Source organism: Pleurodeles waltl, chromosome 9, assembly GCF_031143425.1.
Source record: "Pleurodeles waltl isolate 20211129_DDA chromosome 9, aPleWal1.hap1.20221129, whole genome shotgun sequence".
In the NCBI taxonomy this organism is placed as follows: domain Eukaryota; kingdom Metazoa; phylum Chordata; class Amphibia; order Caudata; family Salamandridae; genus Pleurodeles; species Pleurodeles waltl.
The window spans coordinates 477596329-477619134 of record NC_090448.1 but is presented as its reverse complement, the minus strand read 5'-3'; the positions used below and the strand labels follow the sequence as shown (position 1 = coordinate 477619134).

The following is a 22806-nucleotide window of genomic DNA, read 5'->3' as shown; positions in this document are numbered from 1 at the left end:
GGTTCCTGCTAATGACAGGAGATGTCAGCCTGGCCAGCAGACATATCTAAATGTGGAGGACGGGTACTCCGTCAAGGCAACAGAGTATTTTACTTTGTTGCCTTGATGTATAAACTGAACTCTGCACTCCACATCAGGCCAAAAGGTCCTAAGTCTTCTCAGAGTAATAGAAACCTGAGTTCAGTAGTATGGGTTTAAATACTGCCTATTGATTGAGTGTGAGAGGCCAGCATGTATCATTATGTAAATTTGTAGCACTGACACATTCAGAGTGATTTCTAAAAAAGTGTTAGCACTGCTTTTGAAGCTCCAAACTTGTCTATATTTCTTTAGGTTTCCTTATTAATTTTTGTTTCTTCGTGGTTCTAATGTGATGCACGATCATTAAAAACATTAACATGACAAACTCTGGAACTGTTTCTTTCAATGTTTCTACATTGTTTATGCCATCTGTTTGTCAAACGTATTTTCTTTTTCAACCATTTAGACTGATATGTTAAGATTTAGAGTAAAGACTTATGTCATTGTTTGTCGTACACAGCCACCCTAACAAACGTTGTTAAATGACAACAATGGGGCAGAGTACAGCTGGCATGCAATTTCATGCTAGCCCAATGTTTTTCACAGACAACCTTCCTTTTAAAACAAAGTGCAAAGTCCAATTGCAGTAAGTAATTCACGTTGTCCATTGTTGCATAGGGACATATTTTCATATCCCTCTGCCTGCACTTCTACTTTCTAGTATGGGTTCAATATTTCTCTTTGCCTGATTTAGAAGTATGTGAGCCCTGAAGTATGTTTTTCTACACCAAAGTATAATTCGACTGAAGTCTTGGGTGAGGCTACCTGATGAAGACTGCTGACATTTTTCTCAGGATAGTGGTAATGGCAAAAAAATGACACACACTCTCTAACAATGTTACACAGCTAGAATAATCTTTCCGTGGGGTCTGCAGAGATGATTTCCATTTTACAATCTTTAAGCTCTCAAAATGTGAGTGAGATGGGGGATTCTTTGTTAATGCTTCGAAAACAACGATTGTCTCATATAGAAGCAGCAGTGAAGACCAGCTCCAGAGATACAATGTAGACAGGAATCCATTTTATATTGAGCTGCAGGAGGATACTGTGTCAGCTGAGTACAGAAGAGAAGAAACCCAAGTCTCCTAATGTCCAGCTTGCAGAGCAGCTCCTTTACTACAACAGCATAGTTTTTATGCAGGTATACAGTTTGATACTTTAGTGACCTCAGGTAAAAATAATTACATGAGCCACAGCTGTTTCATTAGAAAAAGCAATGCCCTTACTCACTTTCATCAATTTTGCATTTAAAGGGCATTCAGACAGGAGTTGACTACTAAGATCCTAAGTAAAGGTAAAACCAGTGCACTTCTGGGACTATTTTGTGCCCTGTGAGAATACAGCAAATGGGCAACAGAAAAATGTAAGTTCAGAAAAGGTCAGGATAGGAAAAAGATGGGTATCCCTTTTGTCCAGAAGAAAATAAGCATTACACTTTAGGTGGTAATAGACAATTATTGAACAGTAGCCACCTCAATTTCCTCATTTCCCGACTCAATACAACATGAGCAAGGCAATTGCTTAGTATGCACAACTGAGATTAATGGAATCAAACATCACTGTAGCCGTTCCAACTGCTTCAAAACATTTCTTTCACTTGAGAAGATCTTATACTAATGCAAACAAAAATTAAAAATGCAAGGAGCAGATATTCAGCGGTGAAGCTGTATTATATACGTTGGTTATAAGTTTGTAGCATGAAGGCGGACTAGATAGTTTTTTTAAGGCTTCATTTCCTCTTCTTTTGTCTTAAGAAACCTGTTAAAAATGGAAAAGAATAATCATTATAAATGGTCAAAGAATGTTACTGAGAGGAAGAAATAAAATTAGTTCCCATATAAAGTGAGGCAGAATAATCAACAATTTATTCAACAATGAGTGAAAGAGATAAGCCCTGGTGACAACACTGATTGGGTAATAATAATTAGACGCAAATTGTATACCCTGAAGAGAACCAGCTCGGGCAAGTAAAACGAGAAAAAACACAAAGTAAGCACAAAAGCAAATCATCAACCTGAGTAATTGAGGCAAACAAATAAACACGCAGACTTAAGAACACCCAGAAAAGGAAAAAAGGTTTATACTGAGAGTAGTGTAGGACACCGCCACTGTAGCATTAATGCATAATAGTAACAGCATATGTAGAAAGTAAACTTTGCTGTGCTTCATTGTTTTAAATGTTTTTGGAAAGCATGGCACACAACAGCTACACACATGTAGTTAAAAACCTTTTGCATGTTCATTTGAATTTGGAGATCAGCCACTAGAAACACATGGCAAATTACAGCAAACAAAAAGGCATGGTTTTTAGCAGTCATGAAGTTTCCCAAAGCACCAGCAAGTTGAACCATACGTATCTGTTTCAATAGGTGGAGAAGCCCATATCGGTTTGGAAGACTATTAGTAGAATTTTCTTCAAAAATCAAGAAACAGTGAGCCTCATGTAGTGTCTGGCAGAGTGGAAAGAATGCTGCAAACCAGCGGTCCTCCTGTCACACCAAACCTGTGGTTCCCTTGCTTTACTTACAGTCAGGAGAACTATTGGGTTACCGTCAGCAGAACCTCTGCTAGCTCAACTGATCCTATCCTCTAACCTAGTAATCTTTCTGCCACAGCACACCTGCGTCATAGTGGTGTGGTCATCTCTACCTGTTGAGGGCGGGGTAACAATCACTCATTCCCCTTGCTCATGACCTTATGAACTGCCTGGTAGACACAGGCAGGTAAAATGCATACTGACCAGCACACACAGTGAGAAAACTGCCTGTATGTCACTGCAATTTATGTTTTGTTTAGAGAAAAAAAACTGCTTCCAACATCTTCAAAGGCAAGCACACATAAAGGACTTAGGAAGGTAGGGAGTCTTTCTAAAAAACACATATCCAAATTAAAGGAAACCCACTAAACGATTGCCTTTCAAGATGGATGTTCTTCTGCAGTGCCACAGATTTTCTTTGATCGTAGGCAAATGTGGGCAGGCTCTAAGAAAGGCTTATGGAAAGAGACATGTGAGGCGAAGAGAATATGTACGGGTGATGGAAGGCAGCATTTTGGACTATTGAATATTGAGTATAACAGGAAGGATTATGGAACTGAATTCAACTCCATACCTCCTGGCTTATATTTTATCCCTTCACCTATCCCAGGAAGACATTCCAAAGAAACAGACTTGTGAGATGTATTAGGGCCCTTGCTTCAGAAGAAGGTGAAGTTAAAGGGTCCTGGATTTCAATTATTTTTCTGGTTGAGAAGATCTCATTGGGATTTTCCCTATCACTTGATCTAATGATCTGGTGTAATGCAAAATGATGGGTCCCCCTGCACAATGTAAAGAGGTGCCACCCACAAGGATATGGAGGCCCCTGACGAGTTGTCCCCCAAAGCCTGTGTTACGCCCCTTCTAATGAATATTGATGCATTATCTTTTACAAACATGTCCCAGCAAAAGGACCTTGACCACTGCGCTCCATATTCACCGATCACAGAATTGATGTGATCTTTGTCAGCACTCTATGCACAAAATGCAACAGCCTTTTCTGCATTTTCATGTTTTTTTCTTATGAGCATAAATTCCGTTTGAGCTACACTTAGCTGAAATATTACATGATTTCTGAATATTAATACAAGGAAACAGACTAAATTGTAGCTAATAGAAAATGTTTTTGATAAACTAACCCTTTTACCCACTCTTTTATGTAATAAATGACTTAGCTTGATTATGCCAAGGAAAAGGGAGTAGCTCTAATATTTTGTAATACTCAAAATACAATTTATTTGTCTTAATATAGCAGAAAAGTGTAAACACAAATCAATTTGGAACGCAAACATTTTTGTTTTTACAGTTCGTGTGCCGTTAATTTGTTTCACGTATGCCTACCAAATCACACATTAACAGTTGTAATGTAGCTGTCTTGTTCTGGCCTATACAAAAACCAAAATCTTTACTCAGATGAGAAAAATATAATCCTAAAAATACAAAATATCTTCCAGATTACATGGACCCGCAAGCATGTAAGTTAAATCAAACAATGAAAGGACATTAGTCTTTTGCATTGACCCACCTAGTATTCAGAGTTCTATGTTTTTACATTCAAATACTTGCTTCCAAGCCATCCCTGGCATATATGTGCAACTTCTTGTTCGTAGTATATCTTGCAAGCCAGTACCTCAGTCACACCTCAATTATTGGTCCTTGGCCCAAGTGTTTAATTTAGAATCATTTTTCTTTCTTCCCCGCCTCTATTCACACTTGCGGACTTACTTCCTTCTCTGCCTCGGTGATGTTGTACATGAATATCGAGTTTTCACCATTGAAATGCAAAAATATCATGATCGAATATGAATTTACACTGTCATGAAGGTCTGTATATATATCTATCTATCTATATATATATATATATATATATATATAGATATACACACACAGTTTTACTATACCTTACTCCACATACGTGAACTGTGCAGGTATATTTATCTTCATGGTACATATATCTCTATCATACATAGATTAGAGTTAAACGTTTTAATCTACAAGTTTAGCTTTAGTTTTGACACCAAACTGTTTCTCCTGCCAAAAATTAAGGCAGATTCTAAATACTTCTGCTATAATCTTCAGCTATTCTGCCCTACCCTCCGGATTCTCAACAAAATTTAGACCTAATCTACTTTGATTCGTGATCCATTGCTACTAGATTATTGTAACTTGCTCTACAATGGTCTACCTAAGAATTGCAGAGTACCGAGAGTTTTCTGCCATGGTGTTGTAGGTTTTAGCACCAGAGTGGCTTTGTCAGCTAACAGAGGAGCCACTCTGGGATTGGAACCTTGAAACTGAAATGAAACGGCCCATGTTGCATGCTGAAATGTCTTCCCTCTGAATGATCACTAGTAAGGTACGTTTATAGCGCTCATATACATTCTGCAGTAACCTGCTGGGGTATACTCCACAGAATGTTGGTTACACAAGTTACCTTTCAGTGACAGTCCACAAGGCTTTCACCAGTGGTCTAACAAAACTTATGGGGGCCCCCCTGCAAAATTCCTGAAAGGGGCCCTACACGCAGGACCAGCCTTAGCGCTGGTGGCGCCTGGTACTGGTATGTCAGTCTTTCTTGCCCCCCCTTTGACCTCCTCCTCCACAAATTCCCTCTCTACCACTCCCCAACAGTGCTGCTCACTTTTCCATAGCCCCTTTCTGACGCATATTTATTTTTTGAAGCGCTACTCATAGTTCACTCACAGTTTGAGATCTGCATGGTACTTTCTTTGCAGCAGGCACATTTTCCCTCTACATTACTTTATGATGAATAAAAACTGCCACTACACAAAATTCAGATCTTTCACCAGCAGTAACATTAATCGATAGAGTTCTATTGACATTTTTATTGTTGCCTTAAAACTGCTGGATGCACCAGGAAGTTTAGTGCATCTAAACCCATAAATTAATTTTAAACCAAGGCCCTCACCAAAGACAGTGCATCGGTCGTACTGCCCTAAAGTCTGCCCTGCCCCTACACTCTGACCCAGTCAGGAACCCTCAGACCAGGAGCCCATGCACAGTGCCTGAGGCCCCTGGAACTCGGGGAACCCCTGCACAACAGGGGTTGGGGGCTATAGTTATGCCACTGGCTTTCACTGGAATAATCGATTAACCTGTGACATGGTTCCCCAGTGACAGGATGGTGTAGTCTGTGACGCTGTGGTGCCCTCCATGAGAAACAATTGGATTGTTAAATAGCTGGAAGTGTGAACCTAGTTCCTGCAATTTTTGGCATCGCTATACATCATGCGCCCAGCCTATACAAATCTCCCCAATAGGTAGACGAGCTTCCAACTGCTGTGCCTTATCCCTATGGTGTAAACTCAGCTGTTCCTTCTACTTCTCATGGTCTGTTTTGCCTGCAGACAGTTGGGAGAAGCATCCAATAGGCATTAGGTCTGCAGTACAGGTATAGAAATAGTCACACTCACTCAATAGCTGAGGTTTCTGTACTTATTATGACTTGAATTTAAACACAGTGAAACTCAGTTCCATAACAACCCTTAACACTACTGATTGTAGCAGCAAGTACATTATTAACTAAACATACAATAACATGAATACAGGTTTAGAATGAGAGACTAAGAACATTTAACAAAGTAAGTGCCCCGTCACTACAAAGGATGGAAGAGGCTTCACAGAGAGGTGGATGGCTGTAACAGTGTGAATCAGAAGGGTGAAGCACAGCAAAGTCCCCAAGCAAGCAAAACAATGTTAAACGGGAAACAGCAATTACAATGCGGATGAAACCACACATGCCATTACCCTGCATGCCTTTACAACAGATGCATCTTTACCATGAATGCCTTTACCAAGCATGATTTTACAACAAATATACCATGCATGCCTTTACCAGGAATTTCGTTGTAAAGGCATATTCATTGTATAGGTTTTACAGGTAAATGTAAGTATTTCACAGGTAATATATATATATATATATATATATATATATATATATATATATATATATGGGAAAGGTTGTTTTAGTTTTTTGAGGTTTTAGGGTGGATAAGGGTATTTGGTTGGCAAAGGTATTTTATAAAATCGGGTTATAAATAGGGATGGGTTTTTGATTAGCAAGGCCATTTTTAGGTTTTAGGGTGGCTACGGGTTTGTTGGAGGGCAACGGCATTTTAGGTTTTAGGGTGGCAATGGATTTTTGTGTGGCAAGGGCATTTTTAGGTTTTAGGGTGGGTATGGGTTTTTGGGTGGCAAGTGCATTTTTGGTGTTTAGGGTGGGTATGGGTTTTTGAGTGGTAAGGGCATTCTATCTATTGATATATGTATATATATATATATATATATATATATATATATATATATATATATATATACACACCCACACACACACACACGTATGCATACTTAACACTCAAATTTGTACCATACATATTTTCTTTGTAAGGCACATGTGTGGTAAACGTTTTCGTTGTATAGACATGCCTGGTAAAGAGAAACATGCTTTATAATGACAACATTGTAAAAGCACACATAGTAATGGCATGCGTGGTTCCATCATACAATTAAGTTAAACATATGAATTATTAAGGGTTAGTGCAAGTGATTTGATTCAAGTTTAAAGTCTCATTTAGTGATGAGTGTGAGTCGCGAACACCAGTTAGTCACCACCATATATGTGCATTTACATACCTCATTGTGCCACACAATTCTTGGTACTACTACCAGTAGTGGTATTGTGAAGCTCTGTTTTTAAATAAAAAAGAAGATAAACTGCAATAGTGTTCAATTTTAACAGTATGGAAGGTTGAAAGCAGATGTAGTACCATTAAACCCATATTTCCATACGCTCCTAACCTGCTTTGACATGTGTTCCTTCTTGCTTCCTTGGTACAAGCTCCTGTAGCAGGGCACTGGTATTCCCACCTTATTATACATTTCATTTAATGTTTTTGGCATAGGTTAGACAAAGTGAGAAAGTGCTAGTGGTGTACATGATGTGGTGCTAATAATGTTCTGCACATCCTTATCTATGATGCACGAATGCAGGGGCAGCATATGAGCACTGAACGACACACACACGTACACACCTAGTTAAAATCTGCACCACGGGTAGATACCTCTAGAGGTGGGGAGGAAGAAGTAGACCGTTTTTGCAGGACTTTGACTCTGTCTTTTCAGTCGACGCAGGTGACAGTTGGCTAACTCCACCCTCTGATTGGTTAAATAGCAACAGTCCAGATATAGAAGAAAGAAAGTCAGCAGAAGCCAGTTATGAGGTTATGGTGTAAGGGATACCACATAGGTTTGGTGGTGAAGCTAAGGTACATGTAATCTGCTATCACTATACCCAGGCATACTTTCAACAAATAAATGTCTCCGCTGTACTCCTACTCAAGAACAATACATACTACTTACCTAAAATTCCCAAAGTATCCTGTGCTCACTAATCATTATTTTAAACTTCTCCTGCTGGTTGGGTAATCCCAATTTTGCCAACCCTGATTATTTGATTCTACTATTTACTTCACTCTCATGTTAGTACACTTTCACTTGTGGCAGCACCAATCCTTTCTTTCACTCTTCACTCAAATCTTGACCTTCGATGCTCTCAGACAGGCTTGACGTCAACCTGTTCCTCTTCACATAACTGGCAAAGCCACTTCATTCTTCGCCACTAGCCTAATGGCTACTGACAGAATACATATTACCCCAAAGTTATGGGCTGGTTTGTACCTTGTATGAAGAATTTCTGGATGCGGGCACTAGATAGTTTCCTGTTCATTACCACAATACGCAATAAAGCTCCTTCAAAACCATAGAAATAATCAATAGGCTATCACAATCGTCACTACACTACATGGAACCTGTAGTATTTTCACCTGAATTCAGTGTCCAGAATTGGCATTAGATGATGCAAAAATCAGCCTTGTTTTAATGACTGATTTCCTGCAATATTCTAATTTGCTCTTATATTCCTCTGTTTAAAGAGCAGTGTTCATATAATTTTTTATCACTTGATTTTTATAGTTTAGTTATTCCAGATTTGAAACTAGGAGGACTATGCTTATTAGTATCCTGTTTTTTTAACTTTATACTAGTGATGAGCCTCATAAGACCATGACGATGACTAACTCTTTTCAATTCTAATCCTGAAACTTTCTCTTCATTGTCTCTCTTTGGGTGCTTTTCACTCATCTATTTTAGAATGTCTAGATTTCATTGTAATGTTTCTCTTGTAGGAGTCAACACCTGATTAATGGGGCCTCAGATGCCTTCTAGAATGATGGTAAGGCTATTTGCCCTATTTCCTCTCCATCCGGGCAAGGAACCTAGCCTCTTAAACCCACATCATTTGATATTTAACATTCAGTGAGGTTGTCTTGTACACATCTTAATACCCTTCGCCAAGCCATTTTAGAGGTTAGGGGAGTGAACAAACATTGAGTATAGACCCTTTAACAACTGTTGGAAGTTGGTACGAAAATTAAAGCCAAGCCCTGTTTATGGTCGTTACCAAGGATGCAGCATAAGCAGAATGCAATAGGGGCAAAGGGTTGGGAAACTATTTTTTATTAATTCAGATGCAGATTTAAAAATAAAAATGGGTGGCAAATTAATTAGAACATTTTGCTTTTATAAGCTGTTAATGTAAGGACTATCAGAATAAAAGCATAGCACAGGGCCAGACATCCCTCTGATTTGGAATAGAAGATTAATTTGAAAACGTCCCTTTAATCCTCATTGATCATACCAACTACAAAGCCTTTTAGAAAGGTATCTCTCCTGTTCCTATTTCAGAATCTACACAGGTCATCTTAAATGTCCTTCTCCCAGAAAATACTGACAATGACAGCTGTAAGGCAACATAACTATATGGACTGCTGATCCCACTCAGACGTTGTATGTTTCAGATCATCTGAAGGCTAACAGTATCACATTGTCCATCTTAGCATTTTAAAGCAAGCACAGTGATCAATCCCATATTATGAAGAACAGTCACAGGAATTTTGCCATTGAAGGGCTTTCATTTCTCATTTCAAACATATTGCAGAAGAAGAAATACTGAACATTCTTCTTCAAACTGTAAAAGACAAGCCTTCCACTACTTGTCCTTACAACACCATCTTGCAAAAATACTTAACTCCAGAATATTAACTACCATAGCATCATCAAAGGAAGTATATATAGTCAAGTCAACATTCTGGAGTCAATATGTTTTCAGGATATATTGTACCTCAATATTGTGGTATACAAACTCAATATAGTATCAGATTTAACAACTTAACTACTCATAATTATATAGTGATCATACAAGGAGAAAGAGAAGTTAGATGCATTAATAAAATATTTTACCTTCTCTGCTTGGCTTTTTTTTCTTTCTCTGAGAGCCAGACTGCTTTTGTTCTTTGGATGCAGATGTTGACATTGGTGGAGGGGGGAAATTAGAAGCTGCCATAACAAACTCTTCGGACGTAGAGCTGACCCGAGACAAGCTTCTCTCTACTTGTGCAGTGGATCCATTGACCTCAGTCCCCACCTCACTGGCTGACGTGCTTTGAGAACTCGTGACATCAATGGTTGATGTAGCGTTGACATCTTCAGGCCTCAGTATTTGGTTTATACTTTCGGTTGTGTTGTCGCCACTAGTCTGATGAACTTCTCCAGATTTCACACTGCATTTCAGAGAAGACATTTCAGGTTCATCTCGATTCTCTGAGCTACTGTTACCTGGCGCAAATTCTGACTGAACTGCTTGCTTCCCGGTAAACAGTCCACTTGAAGCCGTGACAGATTGACATGAAGTAAAAGAAATGCTTTCCTTGTCGTTTTCGGATGATTTATTGTCGAATGTTTCTTTGTAAACTAGCTTGAAAGGGGGTTCATTTAAGTCAGCCTCAGGAGCATTTTCACCTTTGAAAGAAAAATAGGAGCAAATATATAATCATAACTCTATTTAACGCACAACACTAAAGAAAAACACATAATAAGGGACACTTAAAAATACTATTGTGTTTATGTTATAGACTGCGAGATTACTATTTTTTAATTGCGAGCACAACTGTTATAACATTGCAACATATTTTGGTGAAAAATACTTTATGAGTGTACTTTATGTGGGAGCATTTCGTTTTGCAAAAATGCAACAATTACACCGGCGGGCAAAGAAAATATCTATAATTGAAAAATGATGACTTTCGCCTACAATTACAATTTTAAATATCCCTAGCTTTTTTTTTTAAATGCAAAAAAATATAGGTTACATACAATGAATATTGAAGCTAAAACGATTGAACTGTCAAAATATTGCGGGCAAAATATCACCACTATATCATGCATTTTAGGTATATACAGGAAAGTATACATTTACTTTTGTTGACTTCATATCGGGCACACTATGAAGAGAGCTAAGAATAATACATCTTTGCTTACATTAAATACAGTTACCTTCACAATTTTATGCAGTCGATATTTTGGCCATGATATTTTAAACATGTTGAAACTGAAATTCAGGCAGAGAATTCAAATATCAATAATGCTTTAGCAATATTTGATGCTGCCTAAGCATTTTTTCAAAAGGCTGATACGAACCTACTTGATACTGAGAAGGCATATAATCACATCTCATGGAGTTGTTTTTGGGGGCAGTAATGACCAAGATGCAGTTCAGGAATAGATAGAACCAACATTTACCAGTTCTCTATGAACACCATGTTGCTAGTGAAATGGTGTAGGGGAACATTTCTGAGCATGTATCATAAAAAAGGAACAAAGCAATGGTTGTTCAATCTTACCCTCGCTCTTTGCAATTGACTTTGAACCATGTATTAGGTTCATACTACTAATTCAATCCATTATTCCAGTTAGGATTTGTGGGCTTCGGCTGAAATTCTTCTAAAGGAAGATATAGTGGTCTACAGCACCGATGCGTTACCAACTATCAATGTTAGTAGTGGAATATTTGGGCCATCATTCTAGGTACAAATTGAATTTTGTTAAAACTCAAATGTTCCTCAATTATCATGATAAGATACCTGATTATCATATTGTCCCTGATGTGGTATATTTGGGAGTCAAACTTTGTGTAAATACCTATCATATTATAAAGTTAAAATGCGAACTGTTCTTAAGTAGTGCCTTGGAAGCATTTTCCAAAGGCATCCCTTACACCTTGGTTTGGCTGGCTGCTATAATTTAATTAAAACTGAATTTCCTTCTAAAGTTCGTATGCGTTTTACACTCTACTTGACAAATTATTTTTTAGCCTACTTGATTCTGTGACATATATTTTATATGGGGCTACAAAAAAATCACGAAAAATGATGGGACTTAGTTGTATCTCCTTAAACAAAGGTGGGTGGGCTCTTCCTCGTGTTCGATTACCTAACTGTGATTTGTCACTGAGCATTCCACTTGCTATAAGGTAAATCTCAGAGTAATTATTTTCAGACACACACTAAAGTCACGAAAACTTTGAAAGTGGCAAAGGCGTTAATTGCGAACTGGACACTTGGGATATTTGGAGTTGGAATGGTTTTAGCACAGTTTTTATAGTACTGAACACAATTTTGTGATGGTTGGTGGGTTAACTTTTCGTTGTTTCTATGAGTGACCCTTATTACTATGAGGGCTGCTAATGCTTCTGCTGAATTCTCTTTCCTCCATATTTTCTTTCTTTCTCTTTTTATTTCGTACTGTGATTGATAGGAGTTGGAAGAAGAAGATTGGAGGCATTTCTAATGTGGAGCATTTCCATAAGTTCATGTAAATAACCTTGATGCCACCTCTATTTTTTTTTGTGGACAATTAAGTAAGTTGACTGCGCTATCATGCAACAATAGAGATTGCAAAGGCATTTTAAAATAATGCCGGTCCAAAGTAATGTGTCTGTGACCAACTAAATTGGCATTCCTCAAGAAGATAGACAGTAATACATTAATATTTTATTTCGATATACCTGAAAGTTGGATTGAGCGTCTGCCAGCTCAACTCATCATAGAAGGAGCATTTTTATTCATGGTTGGACTGCAAAGGAATCTTCATTTTTAAAAGTAGACAAATCTGCGACATAATATTTTAACTATAGTCTCAGTGCCAGGACATTACTGATGTGTAGCAAAGATTCCTCAGCAGCACCTCTTTTGAATTAAATACACCTAAGTAGGACTAATAGGTCTCAACAGAATACCTGGTTCTTTTAGTCTTTGCCTTTTATTGGTTGATTTCAGATGTGTTAACCTAATTATTTGAACTGAACTGGATAAGACAACTACAAGAAAACCTAAGGTAAGAAATGAGATGTTATGTTAGCCTGTTAACCTGGCATCGTCTGGTAAGCCTACTTACTAACCATGAAACGATCAATATAAGGTGAGGTTGAATCAGGTCGCAAATCACAAACAAATTGCAAAAAATGTAATAAGATGAGTAACAAAACACAAAAGATGCACGCAGGCTCAAAAACATTACCTTCTTTACTTTTGGTGAAGTTGCTCGTCTGCATATCAGACTCTTTTGGAGACCATTTGTCAGTAGTTGTCTTCATATGGGACACTGATGCATTCAATGAAGGTTTCGTCACCTGATCTCCGGTCAAGTGTGATTCTGGACATGTGTTTGACAGTGGATGAGGATCTGTGCTTTCGTTTGTCCTAAATGCTGGTTCTGAACTTTGCGTGTTAGCCTGGTCACTTGCCTTGTCTTCATTTTTCCTTGTGTCACGACTCACTGTCTGCACCTCTTCTTGATGTCCAAAACCTTTCTGATGTTGGGGTTTAGTGTTATTTTTATGGTGTCTGCCACTCTCCCTCATCTCAAAAGTAGGTAGAGCAAAATACTCACCTGCAAACAGGTCACTTGCAACAGCAAGAGAAGGACTGGGGGTGAAGGATTGATTCTCAGCATTGTCTTGAAGCCCCTCACTTTCAGGTGGTTTTACGGCACTCTCCTTTGCACAAGGTTGATGACTATCAACATCTACTTTATGAATTTGATCAGTAGATGACTGCTCTTCCTTAACACCTGTGCAACCAGGTTTTCCCATATCAGCTGAATTGCCTGTGACATTTGAAGGGGCACCAAGGTCATCTGTTGTAGATGCCAATGACACATCCTCTCCTCCTTGCTTCACTTCAGTAGCACCTTTTCCTTTGAAAGAAATAACAGGACCAAACATATTCTTTAGCAGTCAACAACATTTCAGATAGTGAAAAAAAGAAACACAGAACTCAATAATTAACAGAAAAGTGAAACCTCCATTGTTATTTATAGTAGATCCAGATGGAGGCCGCAACAAAGCCTTGAGAATTTCATAGGAAAACCCAGCAAGACAAAATTAGACATATATGCCCACTACAATGTATGGGTACATCACTTTTAACAGAAGCTTTTGTATAGTTGACCTCTGCATAAAAAATAGTTTGAAAAAAAAGTCCAGTACTGTGTACTCAAGCCCCTTTCGATTAAATCGGTATTTTTTATATATACTAATATTTCTATTTAACATTAGTTAGAAGTGGTCCATAAAACCTTGTCTTGTGGTTAGTGTTTCAATTAAGGGCACATTTCCAAAGGAATGTGTGCAATTCTCCACATGCCAGAATCTGGATGGTCTAAGATATTGCTTATGTAAAGGCCTTTTATACATTTAGATTTAAAAAACTGACGCCTTTCAAAGTTATTACAAATAGGGCCATATCTACACATTTAACCTCAACTTGTGTGTTATCTGTTGTTCAGGCATTAAGAGCCAATAACTTCTGATTTTAAAACCCAAGTCTGCATAAACACAACGCTGAATTTCCAGTTCACTGTTTGGTCTTCTTGTGCTCTTTCTATTGAACATTCAGTTCACTGTTTTGTCTTATTGTGCCTCTTTTAAAACTATCTGACTTGTTAGTTGTTGAAGTTGGTCTGGCCAGTTTTTTAGATCCCATTAGATAATTTTCCAGCTTTATGTCTAGACATGGGGTAAATAAGAAGATTTCGCCAGTTCAAACTGTATTATAGTTGTAATTTAACTTTGTGAAGCTATACTGAATGTGAGTCTGTCTAGTATTGTGCTGAAGTGACTGGACCACATAACGTCCCTTGGTCAGTGTTCTCTTTTTATCAGACATCACAAAATGCAGAGTAATCACACAAATACCAACACCAGTGGAATTTTACAGGTGCTGATATGCTTGAGGGCAACAAAGTACTTTTACAAGAATACTCCAAGTACCTGCAGGTGAACTCTCATATGTGCACTAAATTAAGGACACTGACATGGTATGAGATCAAATTATATTAGTATCATACGAGAGAGTGTCTAATGCCTTGAAATGTTTAACAATGAAATGGGCTAATTATGGTGAAGTAGTAGTTCTGAAAAATCATTGAGGATAAGCATGAGGCTTTTATGCCGTATTCATTTGTATATAAATGACTTGGTTTTATATTTACACATATGCACAAGATATTTGGCGCTGCTGATAAAACAAGGCAAGTAACCCAATATATTGGTGAGGGGGCTAAAATAAATGAGAGCCTAGAAATACACAAGGTTGAAGGCCAAGAGAGAATTTCAAATTTACTGATTAAAAAGCCAGTTGTTCAAACCTTTATGATATCTCGGTAGGCTGAGCTCAGCATGCAAACGGATAGGCAGTGAGTACCAAGTCTTGTTGGCAGCCACAGGGAGGACACAGTCTCAAATAATTGCCATTCTGTTTTTTTGGGACATCCAGTAGACCATGGAGTGTAATATACATTAGGGACCGTGTCTACTACTGCACAGCCCTGAAATTTGGAGTTGACTGATAAGCTGCTCTATGTCAGCTGACACAGCTTAAAATGTTAGATATTACATACTAGAGGCCAGTGGAGTGATTGAGGAATAAAGAGGGCATGGTCTCTGGAACTCTGGCAGGTAACTATGACACATTGCTCCATTTTTCATCAGTTACAGCCTGTTTGAAACCCAGTGAGGCATAAGGACCTTTTTGCCAGTCTAGATTGTACAAGTGCATTAACTACTGGAACACTGAATTTGGGCTGGATTTCCATACAAAGCTCTTAGGCCTCCACTTGCAAAACTGAATGTAATTATTTGGTTTTAAGGGAGGAAATATACACCTGCCTAACTGGTGCCTTTGGATATATAATAAATTCTTTGAGGCTTCAACATAGCTGCATGCATGACCACCAGGTATCCAGTATGTGTATTGTTTCATACCATAGATGAGTCCCCACAGACAAAATACCTATTTCTTGTGACCCAATACAGTAACAATCTCTACTCCTAGTAAATATGAGTGACGCAAAATTTCCCAGAAAAGAGTTGCTAGGATTGCAAGGTAACTATTATGTAGGAAATACATATGGTTACCTTACATTCTGCCCTTAACTGGGTGTTCAAGGTAGTATAGTATAGATGTTACTCAAAAGGTCCATCTTTTTTTTGCCACTATAAAGTTCCATTAATGTGGCCTGACAAGTTGTTTTAGAAAATATAAAACAATGGAGGGGTGGTAGCTTTTCACTGTCTAGCTATTGTTTTCTAAGGACACATATAGTAAGAATACCCAGCTACTGGGCTATTGTGTATTGGAAAATAAATTGTATGTGTACCCAATCATTAAGACCTTGGTATCTAATTTTAATTCACATTTAGCTTATTTCCTGAGAATGCAGAGATCTCATGCCAAAAATGTATTAAAGGACGATAAAGCACAAACATGAGAACATGATCCACACTGCCCACCTGATATTCATGCCATTGATATGTGCTCTGTTTAGAGATTGTCATCAATTTAGTTGGGCGTTAAAACTAGTAATTTATCACCGCTAAATAGTGTCATCAATGTTTGACACTGGTAAATGTACGGTTCAGACAGATAGCCTTTAGCCCTTTGTCTGGTTAGACCTTAAGACCAATATTACTCAGTTTGATAGTTTGTTCTGCCGCCCTTACGATATCCCTATAGTGTCATTGTACATAAGAGGGTAAGTGCCTTTAATGCATTCCTAAATCACATTTGACCCTGTACATGCATGTTAAACACTCTTGTGACTTATTCTAGGTTCAAAGGGACATAACATGTCAACCTATTATCATAACAGTACAATAGTGATGGTCCACCTTGTTTTGTATACCGTTCTTGCACCTCATGGTACTTTGTTAGACATTTGTTCATACTGGGAGCTGCTATTTTGTTCATATTTGAAGAAAGCTGGTGCATTGCTGCTTAATTAAAATTGTTTGTTTGCTTTTGTCGCCCTAAGTGTAACGGGGATGCCAAGATGTGGGTCCCGGGCTCAAACTGCCACGGGATTCAAGCTAGCCTGGCTGATGAGAATGATACCCCAAAACCGGTCCCAGGATGCTTGTTTCCTATCCAGGGAGGACCTGGCCTGGTTGTTCGGGCTGGACTGTTCCCATAGGGAACAGGGTCAACACTGATTTGCATATGGCTGGGTCCAAACTGGGGTGGCATGGTGAGCAAAACAATTGATGGATTAAACCCAGATCTGTGACTGCGTTGAATGTTTGGTTCTGCATTCCATACATAATTTGTGTTTGTTTGCTTTTGTCGCCCTAAGTGCACCGGGTATGGCCAGACGTGAGTCCCGGGCTCACTATGCCACTGGATTCAAGCTAGCCTGGTTGATGAAGGGTGATACCCCGAAAACGGTCCCAGGATGCTTGTTTCTGGTTCAGGGAGGACCTGGCCTGGCAGTTCGGGCTGGACTGTTCCCATGGGGAACAGGGTCAAGATTGATTTGCATATGGCTGGGTCCAAACTAGGGTGGCATGGTGAGCTAAAGAATTGATGGATTAAACCCAGATCTGTGACTGGGGGGGAATGTTTGATTGGTTTCGCATTCCGTCCATCATTTGTGTTTGTTTGCTTAAATTATATAGCTCATCTCGGTGTTCTGCTATTTTTGCTTCCCCAGGCAAGGCAGGGCTGTGATCCAACACTCTGTGTGTCCATGTTGAAAGACACAATTAAAGTACCAAGGCTGAAGCAGCATCACCTCTATTCAAAATTTGTGCAGGGGGAAAATGTGCAGAAAGCTGACCACAACGTCTCTGGATGTACACAACTACACATTAGCATTTTCCAGCATCTGGGACAGTATTTTGCATAAGGTGCACTACCTAGGTATGTGCCAGGGCACAGCTGTAAATGTGTGAGCCAGGTATGTGGCCAGGCCACTTTATTACAATTAAATCCCAGCCATGTATTCATGACTGCCCTGAGAGCAATACATTAATGAAAAGAGAGTGGAATTTTTGAAGCAGCTGGACCATCTTTTACTTTGCAGGCAGCATTGTTGCCTGCTTTTCAAAGGAGTGACTGCACCTGTGTGTACAGGGATGTCTCGGGAGGGAGGTTCATTCTACACCTTTTCAAGATTCGCCTTCGGAGCAGGAGTGGGGGAGGGAACCATGACTTTGCACCGCTTCTTTGTAGTGCAGTCAGTGACCCACCTGATCGCTCCTTTGTCAGCATGCCTACGTCAATAACCATTGCAGGCTCAGAGGTAAAGTGCTCCCTGGTGCCACACAGTGCTTAATTTGTGCTTGTTGTTTCCAGTGCTGAGCACTGGCACCTATTTTTGAGGGCCTGGGCTTATTCTTCGGCCTCAAGCATTTGCTGCGAGCAAAACACACCTATGGGAAAGACAGGTGAAGGAAAAAACGAAAAAGCGTCACAAAGGGAGAAAGTAAAAAGCTGCAAGAGTGAGCTGAAGGGGCAGGAAGTGGCTTTCTATGGTTTGAAGAGGCCCGAGATGGCTTCAGGATTACGCTACCTCAGTATTCCATGTTCACACATTTAATTGCAGCAGCCGCATGTTTAAGAGGAGGGCTGTGGGCACCGGCACCTTTTTATTTAAAATGTAAGCACTGGTGCCACACCATCATGCAAATATGAGCATGCCCATTGTGCTAGTGCACATGTGGCACATGTTCGATCTGTATTACAGGAGAGGTTCCAAAAGCATCTGAGGCACAGAAAATGATAGCACACGATGTTGAACCCTCGTAGCACTAAGAGTAATTTGACTCCTGGAACGCAGAGTATGTGTATTGACAGCCACACACCACCACAGCCACACGCCACCTTCTCTCACTCTGTCCAAGGGAATAAGGCCGCCATTGGTTTGCTGTGTGCTGTCGTGCAGGACACAGCACAGTGAATTGTAGTAAATTACTGCAAGCAAAGAGTGATGCTATTTTCCTACTAAAGGCATGATTTGCCGTCAGAACACGTCTATTAAAATAATGAGTGAGTGGATATTTAAGGAAGCAATGCTTTCCATTATATTGTAAAGTTATTATGAAAGACATACTAGGAAAGTGACTTCTGTTGAAGGAGTGTTGGAGTCTTTTGTTTCAATGTGTGTCACTATTAGGATGGTCACTAAATGTTATTTGCATTTTCTGCTTGTCACAGTACAGTACACAAAAACCCAAAAATAATACCGCAGCACGTTTTGCACGACAAGGTGCAAATTGGTGGTAACTGTACAATTTACAACGTGCAATTTCAAATTAATTTGCGAACTGTAACTCCATATTTTCTCACGTTTTACTGGCAAGCAAGAAACAATAAGGAAAAGTAGAAAAACATTGAGTTATGAGGCTTTTGGTGACCCCTGTGTGGACTCTCAATAGGGTTAGTTAACTATGAAAATCCTGGACTGATGTTGGATTCCCTGCCTTACTTTGTGCCCTCTGTAGTGTGCTTGTGAATTATAGAATATTAGGTCCCCTTCTAAAACCCGTGACAAGAACTGAGCACTGACCTTGAGGAAAATGTATATCAAAATATAAGTTTGAAGTCTGCAGACTTCATTTGAAGTCTGCAAACTACTGCCACATATAGGAGCTTGTTAACATGTAAAATTTGAATATGTATTCATAAAGTATAAGGTTAAAGAGTAGGCTAGGGTCAGCTTGTATTTTGGACTGTGTTGCTGAACTCAAAATGTATGAAAATGCATGGGGTCCATAGACACAAGTCTAATAGACTGGACCCGGCATGCCTAGAAACGAGGGGATGACGTCCTCTAAATGCAACATAACTATAGCAGAATCTACTGACTTTTTTGGCAAGTTAACTGGCATCCTAAGGCTTTTATTTAGGGAAACTTCATTCAGCCTTCATCCATATCAAAAAGTGTCTCTTCTAAAGCAACATGAAGCACATTCATGTTTGTGTGAAGAACATTACACTTATGCAGTTCCTCATTTGAGTGACTATGTTCCAGCTCTGAGCCATGGCTGACAAAGCTGAACAAAAGGTTACAGACCTTCAGCTGTTCTCTAGGAGAAAGAAGTTAACAGATGAGAGACTGGTAGGACCTGCTGCGCTGCTCCTCTACCCGACCACAGCTGTATAGGGCATTCAGTGCTGTGCCCCGGCGAGGAGGCTTTGGTGAAATCACTTCAACGGAAAGGCCACTGATAGGTGCTCTGTGGCCCGACTGACTGAGCATGGACACCACACAGAGGCCTGGCCCTGTGGCCGACCTGAGCAAAATGGCAATAGCTGCATGAATGAGGTCTGCAAACGGGTCATAATCACAAGATGTGCAGCCCCGGGGAGCACCCAGATGTGCGACTTCATCCAGCTGAGGCAGCAGGACCCTTGTGGAGATACGATGACAGCAGAGAAGGTGGAGGCCCACCGCCAAGGCTCCACTTCATGATACTGACCCAGCGGTGATGCAACAAGCCGCTTCGATGCTGAGCCCTCTGGCCAAAATCAGAAAAAGGACGGTGGCTGTCTGAAGTAGAAGCACAGGTTGGCCACAGCAGTGAGACAAGCAGCCCAGAGGAGCAGCCAAAAGCGAGTCTGCATTCAGCAACGGAAGATGAGGCCTGACACCACAGCTTCACACTGCGGACCGATGGTCCAGAGATCAGGCTGTGAGTCAGCACTACAGACAAAAACCCACCTGAGAGGCATTCAAGTAGTGAGAGGAGCCACGTAAGGAGAGGCATGGGGAAAACTTTAACAAAGACGAGTGACGGAGTTCACCATGATGACACCCCCAAGGAAGTACAAAGCCAGGTTTGGATGAATGGGGTAGAAGGCAGGAGTGACAGAGGTGCCCCCCTCACCCCCAAACAACCCTGGATCAGTTCTGCTCTGTGGGGGGCTTATCTGAAGGGGCCTAGCAGCACGAGCCAATGGCCAAGAGGCAGCGGAGGCCATCAGACAATCTATTGAGGACATCACTAACAGGATACAGTGGACAAGAAATCCCTACCCCATGCTGAGTACAGGTCCCCAATAGAAGGAAACACTTCTGGAGGGCATTTGGTGGTAAAGTATGCCTTCACCACCAGCAAAACTTCCCATACTTTCCTTTGAGGACCGTCCATCGATCAACAAGCATAGGTGCAGGAGCTGGGCCCTGTCGAGGAGCAGAGTGACAGTCTGGGGGACTATAGAGGATGGCTGACACACAGTGTTGGGCCCTGAGGGCCCCTGCGAGTGAAGGTGGGTGACAGCGGGCTGTTTGCAAAGGACAACAGTTAGACAAAACCATGTCATCAGCTAGAGGGAAGAAGGAGCGCTCAAAGACACCCCACTCAAAGGCATGCTCACACGGTCAGCCAGTATTCCATCAGATGAGGGTGCACAGCTGCAGTACGAGATGAGGGAGAGGAAGAGGCTTTATTAATGAGATCGTTCGTGGAAACGCTCTTTGCGTCCTTACTTGAAGACATCCGAGACGTGAAGAGAGGTGGGCCAGGATCTTAAGGAGGTCAAATGTGATCTAACAGACTTGGGCAACAGGGTGTCCACCCTCGAGGAGCAGGAGTCTAGCTGAGATGAGGAGATTGAGCCCCAACAGGAGGACTTTATCCACTTGCGGGTACAACAGGCGGCCATGAAAGCACACACTGAAGATCTTGAAAATCGCTCCCACAGGATCAACATCTGCATCTGAGAAGCACAGAACAAGGCTGAGGGCTTGGACATCGTGACCTATGTGAAGACGCTTTTCCTGCAGATCTTGGGCTCACAAGCAGAAATAGAGGTGCAATTGGACAGAGTTCATAGGGTTGGCCTTCCACAAGCCAAGGGGTTCTGTCCACTGGATATACTTGCTTGTGTTCATGACTTCCAATTAAAAGAAACTATACTGTGTAAAGCACAATATGCCCACCCCATACAGTTCAGAGGCCACACATTGATGTTATTATTAGGACTTAGCAGCCAGGACTCTACAGAAACTTCCAACCCATTACCACCTTTCTCTGAAGCAAGGGGACCCCTTACAACTGGGGCCACCTGTTCTGTCTGATTTTCTGCTAGGACAAAAAGCTTCATCAGCTTGCATCCTCAGCAGAGGCATCTCCTGAATGTCTTAGAGGAGGGAAAAGAAAGACTGCCACACAGACTCAGTAGAAGTAGGTAGAGATGACGCAATTGGTGGGAAAGATGCCGGACCCTTAGTGGGCTTTGGGTCAGACCCTGTTACCATGGTGTACCACAGCACACAGTCAGACAGTCTTGCTGGTGACCCAGAGAAGCATAACTCAGCCTGAGATTCTTCAGGCTGGGGCCAACATGACCTTCTTGCATAAGCGAAGAGGCAACACCTGGCTCTTGGGGAGTGGGGTGGATGACTTTACCTCCGGCCTCATGATACCAGAGGCGCCCCTTATGTACTTTCTCCTAGGTGCCACCATGGGGCCTGGCCAGCCTTTACTGGTACGTATAGACAGCCTTATGTCAATGCGTTGGTTCCACTGTTTTGGTTTTTCTAGGTTTTAGTGGGAGGGGGCACTCACTCTGATCTTGATCTGCAGATGCATACTAGATGATCCCTTAAAATGCAGGTGGCTAGTGTCTATTGGCACACCTCTGCCCTCATGAGCATGCATCAACATCATCACACCTTCCCACATGCTGATTTAAAGATCATCACATTAAATGTGAAAGGGCTTAACAACCCGGTTAAACATAAGGCTATCTTGTCTTATCTAGAATGAGCTAGAGGCAGTATCTGTGTCCTTTAAGAGATGCACCTGATATCGGGGGACTGGCCCTAATTGAAGCCATGACACTTCCTGTGACAATACTTCTCCTTCAACACTACTAAAGCAGGTGGGGTCACCTTCCCTTTCACATGTTCATCTAGGGTCTTGGTGGGTGCAAAATTGTGGAGTTGAAAGTGAGACTTTTAGCGTACCAGGTACACTTAGGTAACTTGATCCT

General features: G+C 40.6%; 1 protein-coding gene across 3 annotated transcripts in view; it reads right to left on the bottom strand.

Moving 5' to 3' along the window:
• Positions 1–358: 358 nt before the first annotated feature.
• Positions 359–22806, bottom strand: part of INF2 (inverted formin 2) — a 303640-nt gene continuing 281192 nt past the window's right edge. For 2 of the 3 annotated variants that reach the window (XM_069207311.1, XM_069207312.1), the window contains exons 21-24: positions 13049–13726; positions 9935–10492; positions 7271–7324; positions 359–1839 (exon numbers count right to left, since the gene is read on the bottom strand). In XM_069207311.1, the coding sequence (XP_069063412.1) occupies positions 7272–7324; positions 9935–10492; positions 13049–13726 (1289 nt within the window). In that variant the 3' untranslated portion in view covers positions 359–1839; position 7271. The remainder of the gene's footprint in view (positions 1840–7270; positions 7325–9934; positions 10493–13048; positions 13727–22806) is intronic. The other variant, XM_069207313.1, reaches the window with a different exon arrangement.